The sequence below is a fragment of the Phaseolus vulgaris genome, chromosome 6 (genome assembly GCF_051622355.1).
Source record: "Phaseolus vulgaris cultivar YP4 chromosome 6, ASM5162235v1, whole genome shotgun sequence".
Taxonomy (NCBI): Eukaryota; Viridiplantae; Streptophyta; class Magnoliopsida; order Fabales; family Fabaceae; genus Phaseolus; species Phaseolus vulgaris.
Genome location: NC_143503.1, coordinates 14799093 through 14819601, shown reverse-complemented (window position 1 = coordinate 14819601; position 20509 = coordinate 14799093). Strand labels below are relative to the sequence as shown.

The following is a 20509-nucleotide window of genomic DNA, read 5'->3' as shown; positions in this document are numbered from 1 at the left end:
GAAAAATAAATGTATATTTCAATTTTTTTTTTACCAGAACCTCTAAACAATAAAAATCTATTAAGGTCATGAAACAAAGATAAATGATTACATTATTTTTAACATCTTACTATATTTTCTTATAAAAAATTCTTACCCACATAAACGTGTATAAAAGAATCTTCATTTTCAAATCAAACTTAATTTCAAAAATTAGAAGACTTGAATAACTAAAATATCTAAAGATATTATTTTTTGCATCAGATCAACGAGATACTGCCAACTAGTTAACATGCTCATGATTTAATTTCTCACAACCCTGATTTCACAAAAAAATTTCCCAGTTTAGATAATATTGATTTTTCAACAACAACAAAAAAGAGGTAATATTGATTGAAGAATGTTGCAACCGTTATTTATTTATAAGTATCACATAATTTCGTGAAACAAACGTAGAAACAAACTACATTCGAAGCTTTTGTCGGCACACTTCGAATTTCCACTCCAATTCCGATTTTCCCACCGCCGTTTCTCGGACATTTTCCGGGAAGAATTCCACCCTCTCCCTCGCTCGAAAAGCCGAGAGCAATAACGAGACCCTCTTTCGATTATCACCTGCTTCGGTTTTTTGTTTGGCGTAAAGCAAGACCACCCACTAGGGTTTGCGAGGAGGTGCAATGGCTATGGCAGCGCCAGGGCAACTCAACGTGAACGAGTCACCGTCGTGGGGGTCCAGAAGCGTCGATTGCTTCGAGAAGTTGGAGCAAATTGGCGAGGGCACATATGGGTTGGTGTTCTCTCATATCTCACCATGGACACTTCTTGCTTTTCTATTTTTATTTTCAAAGTTTAATTATTTTTTTTTGTTATTTTTCCACATGCTTGTGGAGGTGTGATGTGGTTTGAGGTTTTTGTTATTGTTCATATTTGGAGTCTTTTACGTAGAAACAGAACTAAAACTGTTATGTGGGGTTATATATAACAGCCGTGTTCTTTCATTAGGGAGATATAGAAGTATTGAATTGATTTGTTCCTGTTCAACCTTTCTGTGTTGGGAGTGAGTGAGTGTAATAGAAGATTGCAAATTGTTTTGAATGTATTTGTCTGATGGTGACAACAAAGGAGCTTGAAACACCCGTGATACAGTGAACAAGACAATGGCGGATTCTTAAGAGTTAACACAAAAAACACTGGAAGCTTTGCAGCAATCGATTGAGGGCTTAGTTGCTTCTATCGCGGCTTTGAATACTAGCCGGCAAATCACGTTAACAACGGAAACCCACAAAGTCCACCGGAAAATGTCTAGGTGGTTCTTGTTAGAACCCAACTGCAATTTCCATCTTTTGATGGTACCAAGTGCGCAAAGTCAAAACAATTTTTTGAGCTTGAAGGCATACCAGAAAATCAAAGAGGCTTTTATTTCTTCTTTCTATGTATGGCAAGGCTTTCTCATGGCAATGCCATTATATTCAAACTGTCGATTTTTTAGTGTAAAATATGAATTCAAATCTGGAAACAGACTTGATGATGGAGCATTTTATGACCGACCGAGTGGCAGAACTTGTGAGATTAAAACAGAAATGTTCTTAATCGATTATTTGGAAAATTTTGATCACCTCTTGTTTAGGTGACAATTTCTGAGGATATAGCCTTAAACTATCGGCTTAAGCTTGAAGTTGGGAAAAGCTATTTGTGTCCATAGACCAAAGACAATTCAATAAGCAGTGAGATTGACACGTTTACAGGATGAGGTGTTTCAAGAAATTACAAAGAAAATCAATGGGAATAAATTAACTCTTAGACAATTCCGATATTCAAGATTGTGGGCTAATCCAAGTCTAACCATAGAACACCACCTATCACTACACTGAAGCAAAATTCTAGGGCAGTATCCCAGAAGTCAGCCTCTATTGCTGATTCCAAATCTCCATCTGTAGGTTCAATTTCACTAAAAGAGGTCATTGAAAGAATTTCAACAGGATTATGTCGATTCTGTGGGAAAAACGAGACAAGAATCATAGGTTTAAGTGTAAGGTTTGGGGAAAATTGAATGCAATTTTCTTTGTCCAAGAGCAACTGGATGAAGGTGTCAATTCACATTCAAATAAAGACAAGACCAAGACAGTGAATTGGTGGAATAAAGCCATGCCTTAGTCAGTGATTCCCTTCTTGGAATGCAATGGTTTAAGACACTGGGTGAAATTCCTTGGAGTTGTGCTCAATGGACTATGACTTTTCAGCATTAGGGAGACATAGTTAAGGGGTAGGAACACCCACATGACAATATAGAAGTTTAAAGAAATTTGAAGATAGGACAAGGCCAACCTATGCTATTTGCTATACAAGCTGTTGTTTGATTTTAAGCTTCATCTAATCAATGTAAATCAAAATTAACCTCAAAACAACAATTACAATTGGATACCTAATTATACCAATTTCAGATTGTATTCCAAGAACCTGCTCAATTGCCTCTAAGAAGGCATGATCATAAGATTATTCTAACTAGTGATATACGTGTTTGTTTAAAGCCATACAGGTACCCTCAATCTCAAAAAGCTGAAATTGAGAGACAAGTAAAAGCTTTATTGTCCATGGGCTTCATCAGAGAAAGTTCAAGCTGCTATGCGTCTTCTCTGGTTTTGGTTAAGAAGAAAGATGGTTCATGTAGATGTTGCATAGATTTCATAAAACTTAATGCCCTCACAGTTAAAAATAAATTTCCAATACCCTTAATTGAAGACCTCTGGGATGAATTACATGGTGCTAGGTATTTTTCTAAGTTGGATCTGAGAAATGGGTATAATTAAGTGAGGATGCATGAGGAGGACATTTATAAGACAACTTTTCGAACACACAATGACCTTTATGAATGGGTGATTCTACCCTTTGGTCTCAGCAATGGGTCCTGCAACTTTCTAGAACTTAAGGAATGATATTCTTCATCATGATTCTAGTTTTTTTTATGACATTGGTTTACACTAAGACATGGGAAGATCATTTAACTTGATTGCAAACGACTTGACAATCTTGTAAAACAATTTGTTGGTCCTAATTTAGAAGAAATGCAGCTTTGGCAAATTACACGTGGATTATTTGGGACATCAGATTTCTACGAGAGGGTTGCAACCAAATCCTGATAAAAGTATAGCGGTTCAACAATGACCACAACCTACAAATTTGAAAGAACTCAGGATTTTTAGGATTATCTGGGTATTATAGACAGTTTATACATGGATATGGCAAAATATTAACACCTTTAACGTGTCTTGTATGGAAGAATGCTCAATACATACGGACTGAAGCATTCCACAAGTTAAAACAGGCTTTAACTTAAGCACCTGTCTTAATTTTGCCAGACTTCATGAAGCCTTTCACTAGTAACGGTGCAGTCCTAATGCAATCAAAGCATCCAATTGCTTACACAAGCAAGGCTATGGGACCAAAGTATCAACTGCTATCAACTTATGAAAAGGAGTATTTCGCTACCTCTTAGATCAACATTTAATTATAAAAACAGACCAGAAAGCTCTAAAGCATCTCTTGGAACAACCTCCTACTACACTCATGCAGAATTGGGGATTGGAGAAATTAATGGAATTGCATTTACGAGAAGGGCAAAGAAAATATTGTAGCCGATGCTTTATCCAGAATTGAAGGTATTAGCAACACTCTTAATTTTGAAGGTAGTGGATAAAAGTCGAATGACACAACAACCTTGCAAGCACTATACGTTGAATGGAGAAGTTCTCAAAAGGAAAGGCAAAATGGTGGTGGGAAAAGATGCAGGTTTGAAGACTAAAATTCTCCAACACTTTCATATTTCAGCCATTGGGGTCATTTAGGTTATTAGCTAACTTATAGGAGAATGGAAGAACAATTTAATTGGAAAGGATGTGTTCAACAATGTCATATATGTCAATTGAACCATTACTTCAAGTACCTCCTAGAATTTTACAACCTTATCTGTTCCTGATAGAGAATGGAAATCTATATCTGTGGATTTTATTTATAGTTGGTCTTCCTAAATCTAACTTTATTATTGTTATTTTTATTATCATTGATCAATTAACTAAGTTACTCCTTTTTTGCCTTTATCTCATCCTTTTGGGGCTGCAAAAGTTGCACAACTCTTTCTGGATAATGTCTTCAAATTGCATGGATCGAACGGATGTACAGACATGGGGTAAAGTTGCTGCGGTCTACTGCTTTTCATGCTCAAACGGATGGCGAAACTAAAGCTTTTAACAATTTTATAGAAGTCTATCTCATATGTGTTTCCGGGGAAATGCTTAACAAATGGGCTAGTTATTTATTGTTGGCAGAAGGACCAAATTGAATCAAATTTAAGAGTTAAAGGACAATAACAACTTAGAATTTGGATACTCGTTTTTTTAGCTTATTCACACCTTTTTGGTTTGGATACTTGTTTCTTCTTCTACAGGACATTGGACTTCCATGAAAATGCTTTAAACTTTTGCCTTTGGAATGTTTCTCCATCATTGCTGTTTTTTCCTGGAGGGAAATAATAGTTTTAATGTTTTTGCTTGCAGTCAGGTTTATATGGCTAGAGAGATCAAAACTGGTGAAATTGTTGCTCTGAAAAAGATACGAATGGACAATGAGAGAGAAGGGGTATATCTTTGACCTCATTGCAGATGCTTCATTATATATTAAATCTGTGGAAGCATAACTTATAAGTTAATGACATAATGCTCTTGGTTTGATACTTCACATGTGATACCCTTGGTATTTATTTCCCGTATTTCCAAACATTTGATTGTCCAAATCAGTGGAGTCAAATCTGAAGTTGCAGTAACTATGCGTTGCCCTGTTTGTAACAAGTCTCCCTTTGCATCGTACTTTGAATTTTGTTATTGCAGTTTCCTATAACAGCTATTCGCGAAATCAAAATTCTAAAGAAACTACATCATGAAAATGTAATCAAGTTGAAAGAAATTGTGACTTCCCCAGGTACATTTTTCAATGATCTAAATGCACTGTTATCAGAATAGTGTAGGTTTCAATTTAATTTCTAAAATTTGGGTTATTTAACAGGTCCGGAGAAAGATGATCAAGGGAGGCCAGGCAAGTTATTATTTTTCATCATAATAGTCAATTTGCCGATTTCAATTAGATAGTATCTAATCTCATTTCAAATTGTTTCATTTCTCAAATGTTTTGTTTGGATAAGGCAATTCAAATTTAGTGAATTTTAATTTTCTTATTAGGATAAAGTATTTCAATTACCACCAAATTCAATAAATTATTTAAATATGAAATAATTTTTAAAAATTCAAAAATATCAATATTGATAATCTTTTGTAGGCGATCTTGATTGATGTTATTTTTTGGTCAAAGTTCTTCAAGATTTTTTTACTCTTATATTTGCAAAACTTCTTCCTAATTGACGGGATTATTTTCAGTTTGACTACAATTATTTAGGCTGACATTAATCAAGATTTTTCTACCTGACAGCTGGGGGTTTTTTGCCAACTTTTTCTATCAGTGTTGACTGTCAAATTTCCCCATTTGAGATCGGTAAAAAAAAAAGAAGCAATCCTAATTAATGTTGGCTGAAAGATTTTTGGTTAACATTAGATAATAAATACTAACTAACTATTGACAGAAAATAAAATTTGGTTATGATGAAAAAACCACTACATACACCAACAAAAAAAAATAATCAAGAGAGATGTCTCTTGAAAAAAATTTAATTCACATCTGCAAGAAAATAGTCTCCCGATATGGGTCAAGAAAACTAATTAATATCGAGCAAGAAATAATTGTGGACTACAAAAAAAAAATTCTAACAACAATTACAAAATAACTCCTATTAACATCAATAAAAGAACCCGTAGTCGACATCAATCGTAAAGTAGTCATCCCGAAAATATCTAGGTCTCAGTGAAGCTGATGACAACCCTACCATAATTGAGCTAAGGGGAAATTACAAAGAGCAAACATGAATTTGAGAATAAGAAGAATTTCAAATTCTTATTTTTAAGTCGAATTTGAAATTCTCTAATTTTAAGCAATCCAATTATTCTAAATTCTAGAATTTCATTTTCTCTTAAAATTCCTTACCCAAACAACTTATTTTGCCATAAAGCATTTCACATTCTCTTAACAATGAATTAGCTTTTTAAAATTCCCTATCCAAACACACTCTTACTGTTTTGACTGGGGGAATATCTTCACCTCCTTTGAATTCTGTTTTTTTTTTCTGTAGTTCCTACTACATCTTTGTTTTGTTGTTTTTAACTGTGCAGACGGTAACAAATATAAAGGTGGCATCTATATGGTCTTTGAATACATGGACCATGATTTGACTGGTCTTGCTGACCGACCAGGGATGAGATTCACAGTTCCCCAAATTAAGGTACTGTTAACGTTAAGTGTTGATTGATATATTATTAGTATTTTAATGATGCTTGAGTTCTTTTTTCCTTTGGTAGTGCTACATGCGGCAGCTTCTGACTGGGCTGCATTACTGTCACGTAAATCAAGTACTTCACCGTGATATCAAAGGTGTCCTTCTGCCCGTCTTTCTAAGATACATATACAGGTTTTGATTATAGATCTTATCAAATTTGTTACTCATATTTAACGTGTTATGTTTTATTGCAGGTTCAAATCTTCTAATAGATAATGAAGGTAATCTGAAACTTGCTGATTTTGGATTGGCACGATCATTTTCTAATGAGCACAATGCAAATCTTACTAATCGTGTCATCACACTATGGTACAGGTAATTCGTGTTCTTATTAGGTTTTTAATTTTGACCTGACTGTTTATTTGGGAGGGTTGCATCATGAACTTGTGCCTACACACATTGATTTCATTTTATAATTAGACCCCCTGAGCTGCTGCTTGGGACAACAAGGTATGGGCCAGCTGTAGACATGTGGTCTGTGGGGTGCATCTTCGCAGAACTTCTTCATGGGAAGCCTATCTTTCCTGGAAAAGATGAGGTTAGTGATAATATATAATTTCATGTGAAATTAGGGTAAAATATTAGTGGTTCTAGGGAAATTGTTTGGTGGCTAGTCATACTTTAATCCAGTATGTGATGACTACTAACTATACAACTTTGTTTTGATGCCTGGATGAAAAGATACTTCATATTACTTCAAATATTCGGTGCCAATCTAAATGTTTATTTTAATCTGCAAATGTTTGCATTATTATGTGGTTTGCTCAGCACGGCTAGATGGAATGGTAATAATGCTGTCTGATTTATTTCAAGATCTAACCTTAATACTTTTAAAGAATCTATTACTTTGTTTTATTTTCATTCCATTTCTTTCTTATATGACGTGTGGCCTTCAATGTATGTACGCTTGCTAATTGTTTATAGTACAGCTGGATGGTAATGCATGTTTTCTTTGCAACGATTGTAGCCAGAACAATTAAATAAGATTTTTGAGCTGTGTGGAGCACCAGATGAAGTGAACTGGCCTGGTGTTTCCAAGACTCCTTGGTATAATCAGTTTAAACCAACGCGACCAATGAAAAGACGTCTCCGGGAAGTTTTCAGACAGTAAGTGTCAGTATGAGCATAAGTAATTCTACATGATTTTTATCTCCTCCCCAACCAATGGAAAGACCAATCTTGCATACTATTTTATTTTACATATGTGCCTGTTGATCTTAAGAGCTTCTCTCTGTGACTGAATTGTAGTTTTGATCGTCATGCTCTGGAATTGTTGGAGAAGATGCTGACACTTGATCCTGCTCAGGTATTTTCTTAATTGCTGAATAAATGTTGAGTCGTTTCATTTTATCTGTTTCAACTTTCAAATACCTGCTATTCCTGTTTTCTTACACTACCCTGACTCTTTTAATTTGATATTGTTTAATTGAATGTTTGTATCCACTATTATTAAAGTTGTCTAAAATGTTGACATATTTCCTTCTGAGCCAATGAAAGAAATGATATCATCTGGTTTTGGTTGAGTGGCTGATGTTACGTGATCAAAACGATGAAAAGAAAAATAATAATAAACAATGGCAGTTTTGGTGTGAGACTAAACTTAGAAATAGTATATTCATGTCTATCACAGCCTCATTGTCCATGCAAGTGGATGAATTCATTAGGCTCTTATCGGTAACCTTATTGGTAGAAAAATTTATTTCTTAAATTACCAGTAGTGTCATAAACCACTTAAACCATATAATTTTATGGGTGTTTTCTGGAATTGAATTTAATCTGTGATGTTATTAATTAAAATTAACTAATTTTCTATTTTTGTTAGTCTTGATGAATTAGTTATTTGACTTTTATAAGGGAACCGGGAGAAGTATTTTAAAACATGACACACTGTTCCGTTTTGGTGTAACCCCAATGATAGTATTATTCAGTATTCACTACTGGGAGATATCCTTTCTGGATGGCTGTTCTTGATCTGCATCCTAATATTTTTTGCCAATTTGATTTCTCGACAGAGAATTACTGCCAAGGATGCGCTTGATGGTGAATATTTCTGGACTGATCCATTACCATGTGATCCTAAGAGGTATGGCCTCCCATGATAGAGTTTTTATTTTCAAAATATTAATTTTTCTTGGAAGGAGTATGTGATCTTCATAGGATTATATACATATATTGATAGAGCCCAATTAGAGAGTGAAGGTCTAAATGATCAGCTTGCACATCAACAATCATGAGTGGAATTCGGTTATAGGATGTTTTGAAGAGAGAGGAAGGGGGCAGATCTTTTTGAAAAAAATCATTGTCGCTTAAGGAGGGAATTCTCTTTTTCTCTATAGGAGCTGAGCTATGTGGGCACTGGGGATATTCTCCCTTTTACATTTATTGTCATTTTCAGAAATCAAAGAATATATTATGTTCACTGATATTTGTTTTCGTTTGTTATTGCTCTTTGAGATTTGATTCCTAACATTATATCGTGTGTTGCTTCTATCAACAGTCATTTACAGTTTTTTTCTCGTACTTCTTTGTTTGTCTTAGTTTACCCAAATATGAGTCATCACACGAGTTCCAGACCAAGAAAAAGCGCCAGCAGCAACGACAAAACGAAGAAAATGCCAAGCGTCTTAAAATGCAGCATCCTCAACAGCATTCGCGGCTGCCCCCTATTCAGCAGGCTGGTCAGCAGCACCCTCAAATGCGACAAGGTCCTAACCACGCTATTCATGGGTCTCAACCAGGAGTTGCTGCAGGGCCTAGCCATCATTATGGGAAGCCTCGAGGTCCCTCTGGTGGGCCTGGAAGATATCCTCCTGGTGGGAACCCTGGTGGGGGATACAATCACCCGAATCGTGGAGGTCAAGGAGGAGGAGGTGGCGGTTATGGCAGTGGGCCATATCCTCCCCAAGGGCGGGGTGCATCGTATGGTTCAAGTGGTATGCCTGGTGGGCCCAGTGGTGGTCCTCGTGGTGGGGGTGGTAGTGGCTATGGAGTTGGAGCTCCAAATTATCCTCCAGGTGCTCCTTATGGTGGATCAGCAGCAGGGCGTGGTTCAAACATGATGGGTGGCAACCGCAACCAACAGTATGGTTGGCAGCAGTAAAACCCTTTATTTTCTTATCATATGGTTGGTATTGTGATTTGGTGACACTGTAGTTGATGAACACTTGTAGAAAGATCAGCATAGTGATGGATTGAGTTATTGAGAAAAAGCTCCTATTCATTGATTATTGATATTATATAGTAAGAGTATGAGTACTTGAACTGCAATGAAGTGTTTGAGGCACCTAGCATGATGCTTTTTGTCTTTGAGTCAGAGAGAGAGAGCATGATGAAAGAAGGTAAGCGAACCTTTTAATGCTTTTGTAGTTCACATTTAATATTTAATGACTTAGATTTCTCTGGGGCATGTACTAATGAAAGCAGTATGCTTAGAGATGTATAACAGGTTACTGTTGTAGCTGACACTGTTTTTCTGGGAATCTTGTACCAAGTTTTGGTTTCTTTATTTTCAAACTTTTATGATGCTCTGTAACCCTTTCTATCGTGATGTGAAGGCCAAAAATATCAACTTATCGTTGTACACGACTTAAAAAAAATGCTTAATTTTGTGATGAGAAACGATATTCATAGTTTGGAGAAAGCTTTCAAGTTTGTGTAAGCAGCTAAATATAAAAGGTTAATGTTTAGTTTGGTTACACACACACACACATATATATATATATATATATATATATATATATATATATATACTAATAATGGAAAATATGAAATTAGAAATCAAATCCTAAATGTATTGGAAAATAAACACGTGAAATAGTAGTTGTTAATTAATAAATGCAAGATTTTACATTACTTTCTTTCAAATTAGAGCACCTACTATTACTTGTTACAATATTAAACATATTTGCAATGAAAACTGAAAGGTGATTATTGAAGTTACAATATATAAACTTCACCGATTTTAATAATGACCTGACTTATTAAGCATAAACCAGAGTAAATTTATTGTGTTATGAGTAAATTTATTGTGTTATGAATGTCTCTATCTGATAAGTCAATTGCTGGAATATTAATGAGTACGTTAATTACCATGAAGTTTGATGGTGGTGGTACAATGCATAAGCACCTCACGGAAATGAAAAACATAGCAGTAAGATTGAAATCCATGGGATTGGAAGTGAATGAAAATTTTCTTGTACAATTCATAATGAATTTCTTGCCTCCTCAGTATGGTCCATTCCAAATAAATTACAACACTATTAAAGATAAATGGAATGTGACAGAATTGCAAAGTTTACTTATTCAAGAGGAAGCAATACTCAAGAAGTAAGGAAATCACTTGGTCAATCTTGTGATCTGGGTCATAAGAAATCCTTGCATCGTATTAGAAACATGAGTGATACAACTAGAATCAATCCACCAAGTATTACAAGGAACTTCTGCCAAATTTGATTTGAAACATACGAAAGCAATAGGCTTACCTTTCTTTTCGAACCATATCTTATGTTTCAGGCAATCTTTCTTACCGTGTCCAATTTTCTTACAAAAATGACACACGTCCTTCTTTTGTTCTTTGTGGATTTTAGCAGATGACTCATTAACCTTTAACGATCCTTTATTGCCCCTTTGATTTTTTTTTTCTAGTTTCTTCTTAACTCCTGACTTACCCACAAGATTGACCAAGTGATTTCCTTGCTTCCTCTTGAATAAGTAAATTTGCAATTCTGTCACATTCCATTTATCTTCAATAGTGTTGTAATTTATTTGGAATGGAGCATACTAAGGAGGCAAGGAATTCATGATGAATTGTACAAGGAAATTTTCATTCACTTCCAATCTCATGGATTTCAATCTTGTTGCTATGTTTTTCATTTCAGTGAGGTGCTCATGCATTGTACGACCACCATCAAACTTCATGGTAGTTAACGTACTCATTAATGTCCTAGCAATTGACTTATCAGTTGTATCAGATTGAGATATACTTTCTGTAGATTCCAAAAATTTCTTAGCATCATCAATTTTAGGAATTGTTGACCTAATGCTCTCAGTTATTGTCATTAGTATCAACATTAAACTTAGTCTATTTGATCTTTTCCAAGTCTTATGGAAAGATCTTTGTTCAACACTGCTAGTTTCAGTAATAGCAACGAGCTTATCAATTAAGAGTGTCAAATCAAGATCCAGAACACCTAAGTGAAACCGAACTTGTTCGGACCATTCAGGAAAATTAAGTCCATTGAACTTCACAATAGACGAGGCTTGCGAATGAAGAGAGACAAAATCAAATGTTGCATAGAACATACAATGTTCACAGTTTAATGCTTTGAGTTATATTGACAATAAATGTACATTGAAGTTCTCTTTTGGGTGATCCAACAATGCATTTCAATAAACATAATTGATGTTAATACAATATATATATATATATATATATATATATATACATATATTTTCTTACGTAAATGATAATTATATATACTTCAATTAGACATATTTGCAATCTTTGGATATACTAAACATATCTGATCAAATATATTAATTAACTACTATCATGTTCATGATTATAAAACAATTAATCTACCTTTGGGTGATCCTTAAACAATTTATAATAAATGAACTTCATTGTTATTGCTAACTTTTATTGCTTGCAGATAGATTCTAAACCTTGATCAACTGATTTTACTATTGGATTCGTTGGGAGACGAATTTGAGACTTCTGTCCACAATTATACTATCATCTCTCTAGTGTTAGACAAGTCTACGCTAGAATCATATTAATTTGACAGCAAAACGACAACAATCAAATGTGATAAGTTCAAGGAGTATAAGTTCAAAAGGTCCACATATATCAGTGTGTATAAGTTCAAGGAGTTGTGTGCTTCTTGTGGCTGCTTTCTTAATTGTGTGTTTTGTATGTTTTCCCTTAATACAATCTACACAAATACCAAGATCAGTAAAATTCAAATCAGGTAGGATTTCATTCTTTACCAATCTTTGTATTCTTTCTTTGGATATGTGACCCAAACGTTTATGCCACAGATAAGCTGAACTTTCATTCATTAAACCGCGTTTAGTACCAATATTATGATGCAAGGTTAACATAGTCTTAACAAACAGGATTTGTCTTTGACTAAGACATTATTGTTGGACCATCACGAGCCTTTCATTTATAGGTCATATTAAGTAGAAAACTAATATTGTAGTACTTAGAAGGAACTATGTTGATCTAATGACATAAAACCGCTAAGACTCATATTAGCCTATACTTAATGATGATATAATTATATAACCAATGCTTAAGATATTTCAACCTTATATTTATGGTTTATTTTCAATTAACGTAGTTCTGCCACATTGGCCAAGTGGGAGAATGTAAAATATGCATATATGTCCTACGTGGCATATATGTGATTTAAAGAAATAAATAATAAAATAAAAAGAAAATATTAGTTAGTTTTGAAATTTGAAAGGTAGTTACTTTTTAAATTTGAAATTTGAAAGGTAGTTACTTTTCAAATTTGAAATTTGAAAATGTATTTTTGAAATGTTTTGTTTCTATATTTAGGCACATTGATGGAATGTGCTAATAATTGTTTTTTAAGAGAAAGAAATTGGTCCTCCTTCAACCAAGTACATGAGACATTTTCCACTCCATCAGAAAGTCTTGTAAAAGTGAGAAAAAGGTCAAGAAGGAGAAAACCAGTTTTGTGATAATCTTTTATTAACATATTGAAGAACAAATCTTCATGGATGAAGGTACGCATATTTATGTTAATGAGATTGTGAAAATCATAATGAGATTGTGAAAATCATATAGTTCTAAGATCAAACAGATTAAAAAAATATTTTACAAAGAAAAGGCAGCTTTGAGTCGGGTGAATCATCTCGGTAATGAAATATATTTTCTTATGAATGCCATTTGAATACAAGCTGATATTTTCTGCATTTCTTAAGCCAATACGTTTAGTGTTGGCGTATGCATAAATTATCCTGGAAAGTCACTAATCCAGAGTCCTCTCCTATAATCTTATGGTCCTGTGGTCCTGGGTTCGAGCCCAATAGTGGACGCCACACTACTTATATGAGTTGAAACCTTGACATCACATGTAGGAATGAAAAAAGTTAGTCTGCTTCTTCCTGCACCTCCATATATTCTTCTGTCACCTCCATACAAAATGTGAAAATACTTTTTTATTCTTCTTGTGTCATCCCTATAGAGTAGCTTTTGGATTATGTAATCTGGACATGCATTTGAAAAAAGACTTTTAGATTACATAATCCATAAGCTAAAAAAGACTTTCAGGTTATGTAATTCGGAAACTAATCATGCATATGAAAAAAAGGCTTTTGGATTATGTACTCCGGGAGCTAATTACAAATTTGAAAAAAGACTTCCAGATTATATAATTCGGAATATTACAGGGGGATATTTATGGAAATACAAAAAATTATGGAGGTGGGAAAAGAACATATGAAGGTGCAGGAAGAAACAGTAAAAAAGTTATTTAAAAGATAAATCCTTATTACTTTTAGTTTTTTATTGGGAGATTGTTTTAGTATGTTAATAGTCATTGTAAAAATTGAAGTCAAAGACCTTTCTTCCATAACCCATCAAATTTTCTTTTAAAGATAAAATCATAATAGAATTTAGAATTTTATTACCAATGCATATTGATCACAGGTTAATCTCACTCATCTACTGGGCCTAAGGATACTGTATAATAAATTACCATAATATTGTTTGTACCTACTCGATCTATAGATCAAAAAATGACCAATAGCACAGGTGACAACCCAACTTGTGAATCAGACCGTTACTCTCTATTTAATGATCAAGACGACCTAATCAATGAGCCTTAAATGATGAGCGGCTATTTATGAAACGATTAATAACGGTTACATAGATAATCCAAAGGACTCGTAACATTCTATAAAAAGAATATCACCTAATCAACCTATAAATATCCACTCTCTAGGAAGTACAATCTATCTTATCCCATACCTTTAACTCTTATACTATTGAGAACTTGTTATCTTTGTGCTCCTACTAACTTAAGCATTAAATAGTCATTTTCAGGTGGACCTTCCATTTCACACTGGAGACTAGCTGGAGCTCGATTCCCAAGGACAACCCAGTCTTCACCGAGTAGCACTCTTGAGCTCATTTTCGATAGAAACATTTGACGCTCACCGTGGGGCCTAAAAATTTTCACAGGACCACTATAGAAATCCAGACACATACTCTCAATATGAGTATCCGACAGGAAAATGCATATCAACCGATAGGGGACCCCCCCTAGAGCAAATGAGGAAGACCTACCTAGAATTGTGAGAGATGCCCTGGGCCAAATACGGGAAAAGATGGAACGAGATTTGTCATCCCTGAGAGAGAAACACATGGTAGAATTGATGGCACTGCATGATCAGATAACTCACAGGGACAACAACACTACTAAGGGTAACCAACAACACTCGGAGTATACCGCCGAATCTTGGAGGGTCCCCCCAAAAAACCAACAACAGTCGATGTCTTGCAATCCTACCAAAAAATCATCTTGGAGGGGAACCCCATTGAGTTCCACACAAGGAAGGACGGTGTAGGGGATTCGTGAGCACGAGCATCAGCCCTTCAAGGTACTTCCTAACCCATTGATCAACTACAGAATGAAGACCAACATAAGGGGTTTTCATCCCTTCACGGATGAGGTTATGAGGGCTCAATTGCCCCAAAGATGGAGTTGGCCCAATTTGGAGAAATGCTCGAGAACCTTGGATCCCAAAGCACATGTTAAGGCATATATGACCCAGGCTTAGTTATCCTCGAAGGACATGGACGTGCACAACAGGCTGTTTCCCACCACTCTGGCCGGGGTGGCCCTAGAATGGTATTACTCTCTACCCAGAAACTCAGTAGATTCATTTGACACGTTTTGTCGCAGGTTCCTCACCAGGTTTGCAGATTGCAAGCCCGAGGCCGCCACCTCGGCATCCTTGCACAATGTCGTGCAAGGGGAAGCAAAAAGCTTAAGGTAGTTCATGCTTCAACTACTTCTTGACACTTGCTTTGTTTGTTCTAGAAAAGACTTTCTGACTTGTATGATTCCATGCTTTACACAATTTTGAGTAAAGGCTATTTAACCAAGGCCTAATAATCTATTGGGATGTTGCTTCAAAAGGAGAATAACATATAATGCATATATGGAGCATATTTAATGCATCCTCTATGTTCAAGTTGCACAGGCACAAGGAAGACATTCCATGAGTTGAAGCTACTCAACGGCTAGAAAAGGATTTGCGACGACTCTTTTCTTTAACACCTATATGTTGAAAAAGATGCTTTGATGCTTCCAAATCTATGTGGAAAGCTTGAAGACCCTGTTGATGTGTGTGTGTTGTCTAGTGGTTTTTAACTTGTTAATTCACTCCTTGAAATGATCCAAGCTCAGTTGAATCTTTATCTCTTTTGAAAGAAATGTTTTCTTAAAAGTTAAGAAATTTTTATTCACTTGTTTTTCAAATCAGCCGATTGAAAAAGTTGTCTCAAGGGATTGAGGCTAAGGCAAGTTTTTCAACCTATTGAATTGTCGAAACAACCTGTTATTTGACACTTAGTGGTCTTTAAAATGATTTGGAAAAACTTTGCTTTGTTTTGTCTTTTCGACAAAACAGAAAATGTTTTTGGAAAACCTGTTGTTTTTATGAAATCCTTAACAAAAAATTTATTTCATTCTGTTGTTTTGGAAAACAATCTGTTATTTTTATAACATAATTTTGTTAAGAGTTTGAAACTGTTTTTAAATGATTCCAATTGCTTTAAATTAATTATCTAACAACTTTGACAACTTGCTTGAGTCTATATAAAGGTTGTTTGATATTCATTTAAAAAAAACTAAGAAAGAAAGATTATTAAAAATGTTTTCCAAGAGATCAAGTGATTTGGATCATCACTTGGGTGTGGAATAGGATTGGGTGCTTTGTAAAGCCCAGGTGTATTCTATTCTATTCTCTTTGAACATTGTAATTCTATGTGTTTCGTGTAAGGCAATTTCAAAAAAGTGTTTATGAAAACTATGGTGTTGTCAAAGAGTGGTGCGTGTTCTTGAGGGGTTCAAGATCATCACTCTTGGTGTGTGTTTTGTAATCTAGGTTTGATTACATAATGAATTCTCAATGGTTAGCTGAGGATTGGATGTAGCTCTTGGTTAAGAGTGAACTAGTATAAACCTCTTTGTGTGATTCTATATATCCCTTCTTGTATACATTATTTTTAATATTGTTCTATATTTTGCTGGTATAAACAACTAATTGTTTCGAGAAAACATCTGGTTTATTTTCTATAAAGAACTATAAAACATAAATTTTATTCAGTTGAACAAAAAATCATTTGGTTAATTTTTCAGAACTTTTCACTCTACTTTCAAACTTTGCAAAAATATTGTGAAAACAAATCACCCCCGTCTTGTTTAGGTCATTAATTCTAACAATTGGTTGAAAAAATACCATTTGGGGATGGTGCTTCTATAAACAGGTCACCTTTGTTTTTTGGACTGAACTATCAATTTTAGAAGTTAAGAATGGTTTTTTTTTTAATGAGTTGATAGAGGAAATTGGGATGCTATCACAATTGAACCTTTTGTACCTAAGCTTGAAAAAGATGATGTTTTCATTGAAAAACATTGGTCCCAATGGACTGAGATTGAAAATAAAAAGGCCCAATATGATTGCATTGCCAAGAACATTATAACTTATGCTTTGAATTCAGATGAGTTTTTAAGGGTTTCTCAATATGCATTTGCAAAGGAGATGTGGGACATCCTTGAAGTTACCCATGAAGGCACAACAGATGTGAAACATGCCTTGATCCAAGAATATGAAATGTTTAGGATGCTTAAAGGAGAAACCATCTCGAATGTGCAAAAGAGATTTACTCACATAGTAAATCACCTCATTGGTCTTGGCAAAATCTTTGAAAGAGAGAAGTTGAACATAGAGATCCTCAAATGGTTGGATAAATCTTGACAACCAAAGGTCACTGCAATTTCAGAATCCAAGGATTTGACTACATTGACCACTGCCTCCTTGTTTAGAAGGCTAAGAGAGCATGAGCCTGAGATGAACCGACTTAATGACCAAGAAAATGAAGAAAAGCATGAGAAAAGCATTGCTTTAAAAGTTGTTGGTCAAAAGGATGATCAAGACTCAAATGAGTGTAGTGATAGTGAGACTTTCAACTTGCTCACAAGAAAAATTGACAAGTTCTTGAAGAAAGGAGGTTTGAAGATTATTAATCTTCATCATGAAAATAATGAATATCTTCTTAAGTTTGCTTGGAACTTTGCTTATAGCAACAAACCTTGGTCTTTTCTCCTGAAAGTCAGGGTTCTTAAATCAAAATACGAGTCTAGAATGGTTTGTAGATCCTCATCACTTTAGCCTGCATTTAAGCAGTTTTATGCTACTATACTTTATTATACTTCTTGGACTATTGGTAAAGGTACTTTTATTAATTTCTGGAATGATAAATGGTGTTCTACTACTTCTTTAGCAAATATTGCAGGGTTATCTGATGGTGCTAACATTCCGGATACAGTCTCTCAGTTTTGGACAGGTTGTGATTGGAATATCCCCATATCTTTACAGTAGAAGCCTAATTTTTTTTACTCATATCATGGTTAGGGAGGAACATGATATTTCTAATTGGATTCTAGATGAGTCTGGTTGTTTCACTCTTAAATCGGCTAAGACTTTTTCTTGGAACCAGGAGTTCCCTGTGGTTAGGGTAAGTTCATTTGGTCTTCAACTATTCCGCCTTCCAAAACTCTAGTACTCTGGAAAGTTTTTCATGGGCGGCTTCCTACAGATCAGCATATTCAGAATAAAGGTTTGGATATATGTTCTATGTGTACACTTTGTGAAAAGCACGAGGAATCTATTCAGCGTTTATTTTTTGAATGTTTTAATGCTTTGCATATTTGGAGCTGGGTTCAACATATTTTTCTTACTTCTAATTTCTCTAATAAGAATGATCTTCTTTCTTTTATTAAGAGTGATGATAGGCCTTTGGTTAAATCGATTAAGCTTGTTGTGATAACTTTTTCTATTTGGATGATATGATGTATGAGGAATTATGCTAAATTTCAGGATAAGATTGATGTTTCTAGGGCTATTTTGGTAATTAAAGATTTAACTTGTCTAGTGGAAAATTCGTCTAAAGCTTCAATGAAGAATGATATGCTGGATTTCAACGTGATTAAGATTTTTGGTATTAATACTCGTACTGGTAAAGTTCTTCGTCCTCTTCCTATTATATGGGAGTTCCATTCACCAGGATGGGTTAAAATTAGCACTGATGGGGTTGCTAGGGGATATCTTGGTCTTGTTACTTGTGGAGGTATTTGCCGTGGGAGTACGGGGGAGTTTATTGGTGCTTTCTCTGTGTTTCTTGAAGTTCAGACTGCTATGGTTGCTGAGTTTTATGAAGTTATACATGATATGGAGGAAGCTCAAAAGATGAGGCTTACTAATTTCTGGTTGGAATGTGATTCTGCCTTGGTTTGTGTTGTGTTTACTGCTAGGAGTAATGTTATGTGGATGCTTCGTAATCGATGAAATACTTGTCTTAATTACTGTGGAAAAATCAGGTTTAGGGTTACTTATATTTTTCATGAAGGGAATGTGTGTGTTGATAAGTTGGCTAATTTAGGATTTATTCATAGAGAATCATTTCATTGGTATAATAGGCTTCCATCTAGTCTGTTCTTAGAATTATTTATAAATAGTTATAGTCTACCTATGTATCGTTTTTGTTAACATATGGATTTTGGTCTAGTCCCCCCATACTTTTTTTTGTATTTTCTTTATTTCTTTTCTTTTTTAATAATACCTTTTTCATGTGATGACAAATGATTGTTGTTACTTGAGGTGTCAGCCTAGCTAAAATGTCAAGTTGCATAGTGATGCCTAACATGAAAGCTTTTATATAAAAAAATAATATATTGGGTTGAATGTTATTAAATGTGGTAAATGATAAATTGAGATGAATATATATATATATATATATATATATATATATATATATATATATATATATATATATATATATATATGGTTGTGATATAACATATGATGTGTTGGAAGCATGGTTATTTCTAAGGAGGGGATCCTATGCTGAGATGTATGTGATGTATTGAATTGGGGATTTATGAAGGAGATATCCTGACTCTACTGATATTGGAATGACAGAGGAAAATATCAGGTGGTGAGAGCCGAAGGAGATTCTTATGACCTAGTATGCGATGTGAACAAGAATCGTTTTTGGTAGATCATAGGAATTTACCCTAACATGGGTGAAAAAATGTTTCCTATTATATATCTTTGTTGTGGTGATAACTTAGTGAAGATAGTGTGACAAATACAGATCTTTGAGTCTAACTCAAGGCATGTGTCTTTCTAAAGTAGAGTCAAGTGTTCGTGGTGGTTGATGTCAATAGTATTCTAACATGATATGTAATTAATGAGCTTATAGTTAGACACTTGGTTTTGATATTGATTCAATTAGGAATTGAGATTGTATCCATTAGAGTATACTGATGAGATGTGTATGTAATATCCGTGAATGATTTAATATATACATGTGTCAAAGTTTTTAAAAGACTAGCTTACCCTATTTGTTTGTTCATAAAATGATAATCCTGTGTTATACATGAACAAATAATGTTGTAGGAGGAGAATCTCAAAAGAGAGAAGTTGAGGATAGAGAAAAGGAATTATATTTCATAGTTGTTATTTCCTTTTCTTAAAAGTTTGTGTGTGTTTGTTGAGATAATGTGTAGTTAATGTAAACATTAAAAAGGAGACATTACACATTGGGTCAAAATTTTGAATTTTTTAAATTTTTTTATTAAAAGTTATAATTTTCAAGTATCAACTTAATTAAAAAAATGTACCGGTATGGCCGAGAGGCCGAGACCTGAGAAGACTTGGCCGAGAGACTGAGACCTTAGAAGACTTGGCCGAGAGGCCGAGACTTGAGAAGACTTGGCCGAGAGGCCGAGACCTTAGAAGACTTGGCCGAGTGGCCGAGACCTTGGATGGCTT

General features: G+C 34.6%; 2 protein-coding genes across 3 annotated transcripts; one reads left to right on the top strand and one right to left on the bottom strand.

Annotated features, from left to right (window-relative positions):
- The first annotated feature begins 294 nt into the window (after positions 1-294).
- LOC137831038 (cyclin-dependent kinase C-2) lies at positions 295-9917 on the top strand. Of its 2 annotated transcripts, XM_090303315.1 has the most exons (13): positions 423-766; positions 4099-4162; positions 4530-4611; positions 4860-4950; positions 5035-5064; positions 6249-6358; positions 6435-6507; positions 6607-6727; positions 6833-6950; positions 7380-7519; positions 7661-7718; positions 8425-8495; positions 8951-9917. In XM_090303315.1, the coding sequence occupies exons 1-13, from the start codon at positions 763-765 to the stop codon at positions 9510-9512; spliced, it is 1524 nt and encodes a 507-aa protein (XP_090159441.1). In that variant the 5' UTR covers positions 423-762; the 3' UTR covers positions 9513-9917. The 2 variants fall into 2 exon arrangements, with proteins under 2 accessions (XP_068494639.1, XP_090159441.1); XM_068638538.2 differs by lacking the exon at positions 4099-4162 and having other exon boundaries at positions 295-766.
- Positions 9918-11191: 1274 nt separating this feature from the next.
- Positions 11192-11713, bottom strand: LOC150027181 (uncharacterized). Its single transcript, XM_090303848.1, has one exon. The coding sequence runs from the start codon at positions 11711-11713 to the stop codon at positions 11192-11194; it is 522 nt and encodes a 173-aa protein (XP_090159974.1).
- Positions 11714-20509: the final 8796 nt, after the last annotated feature.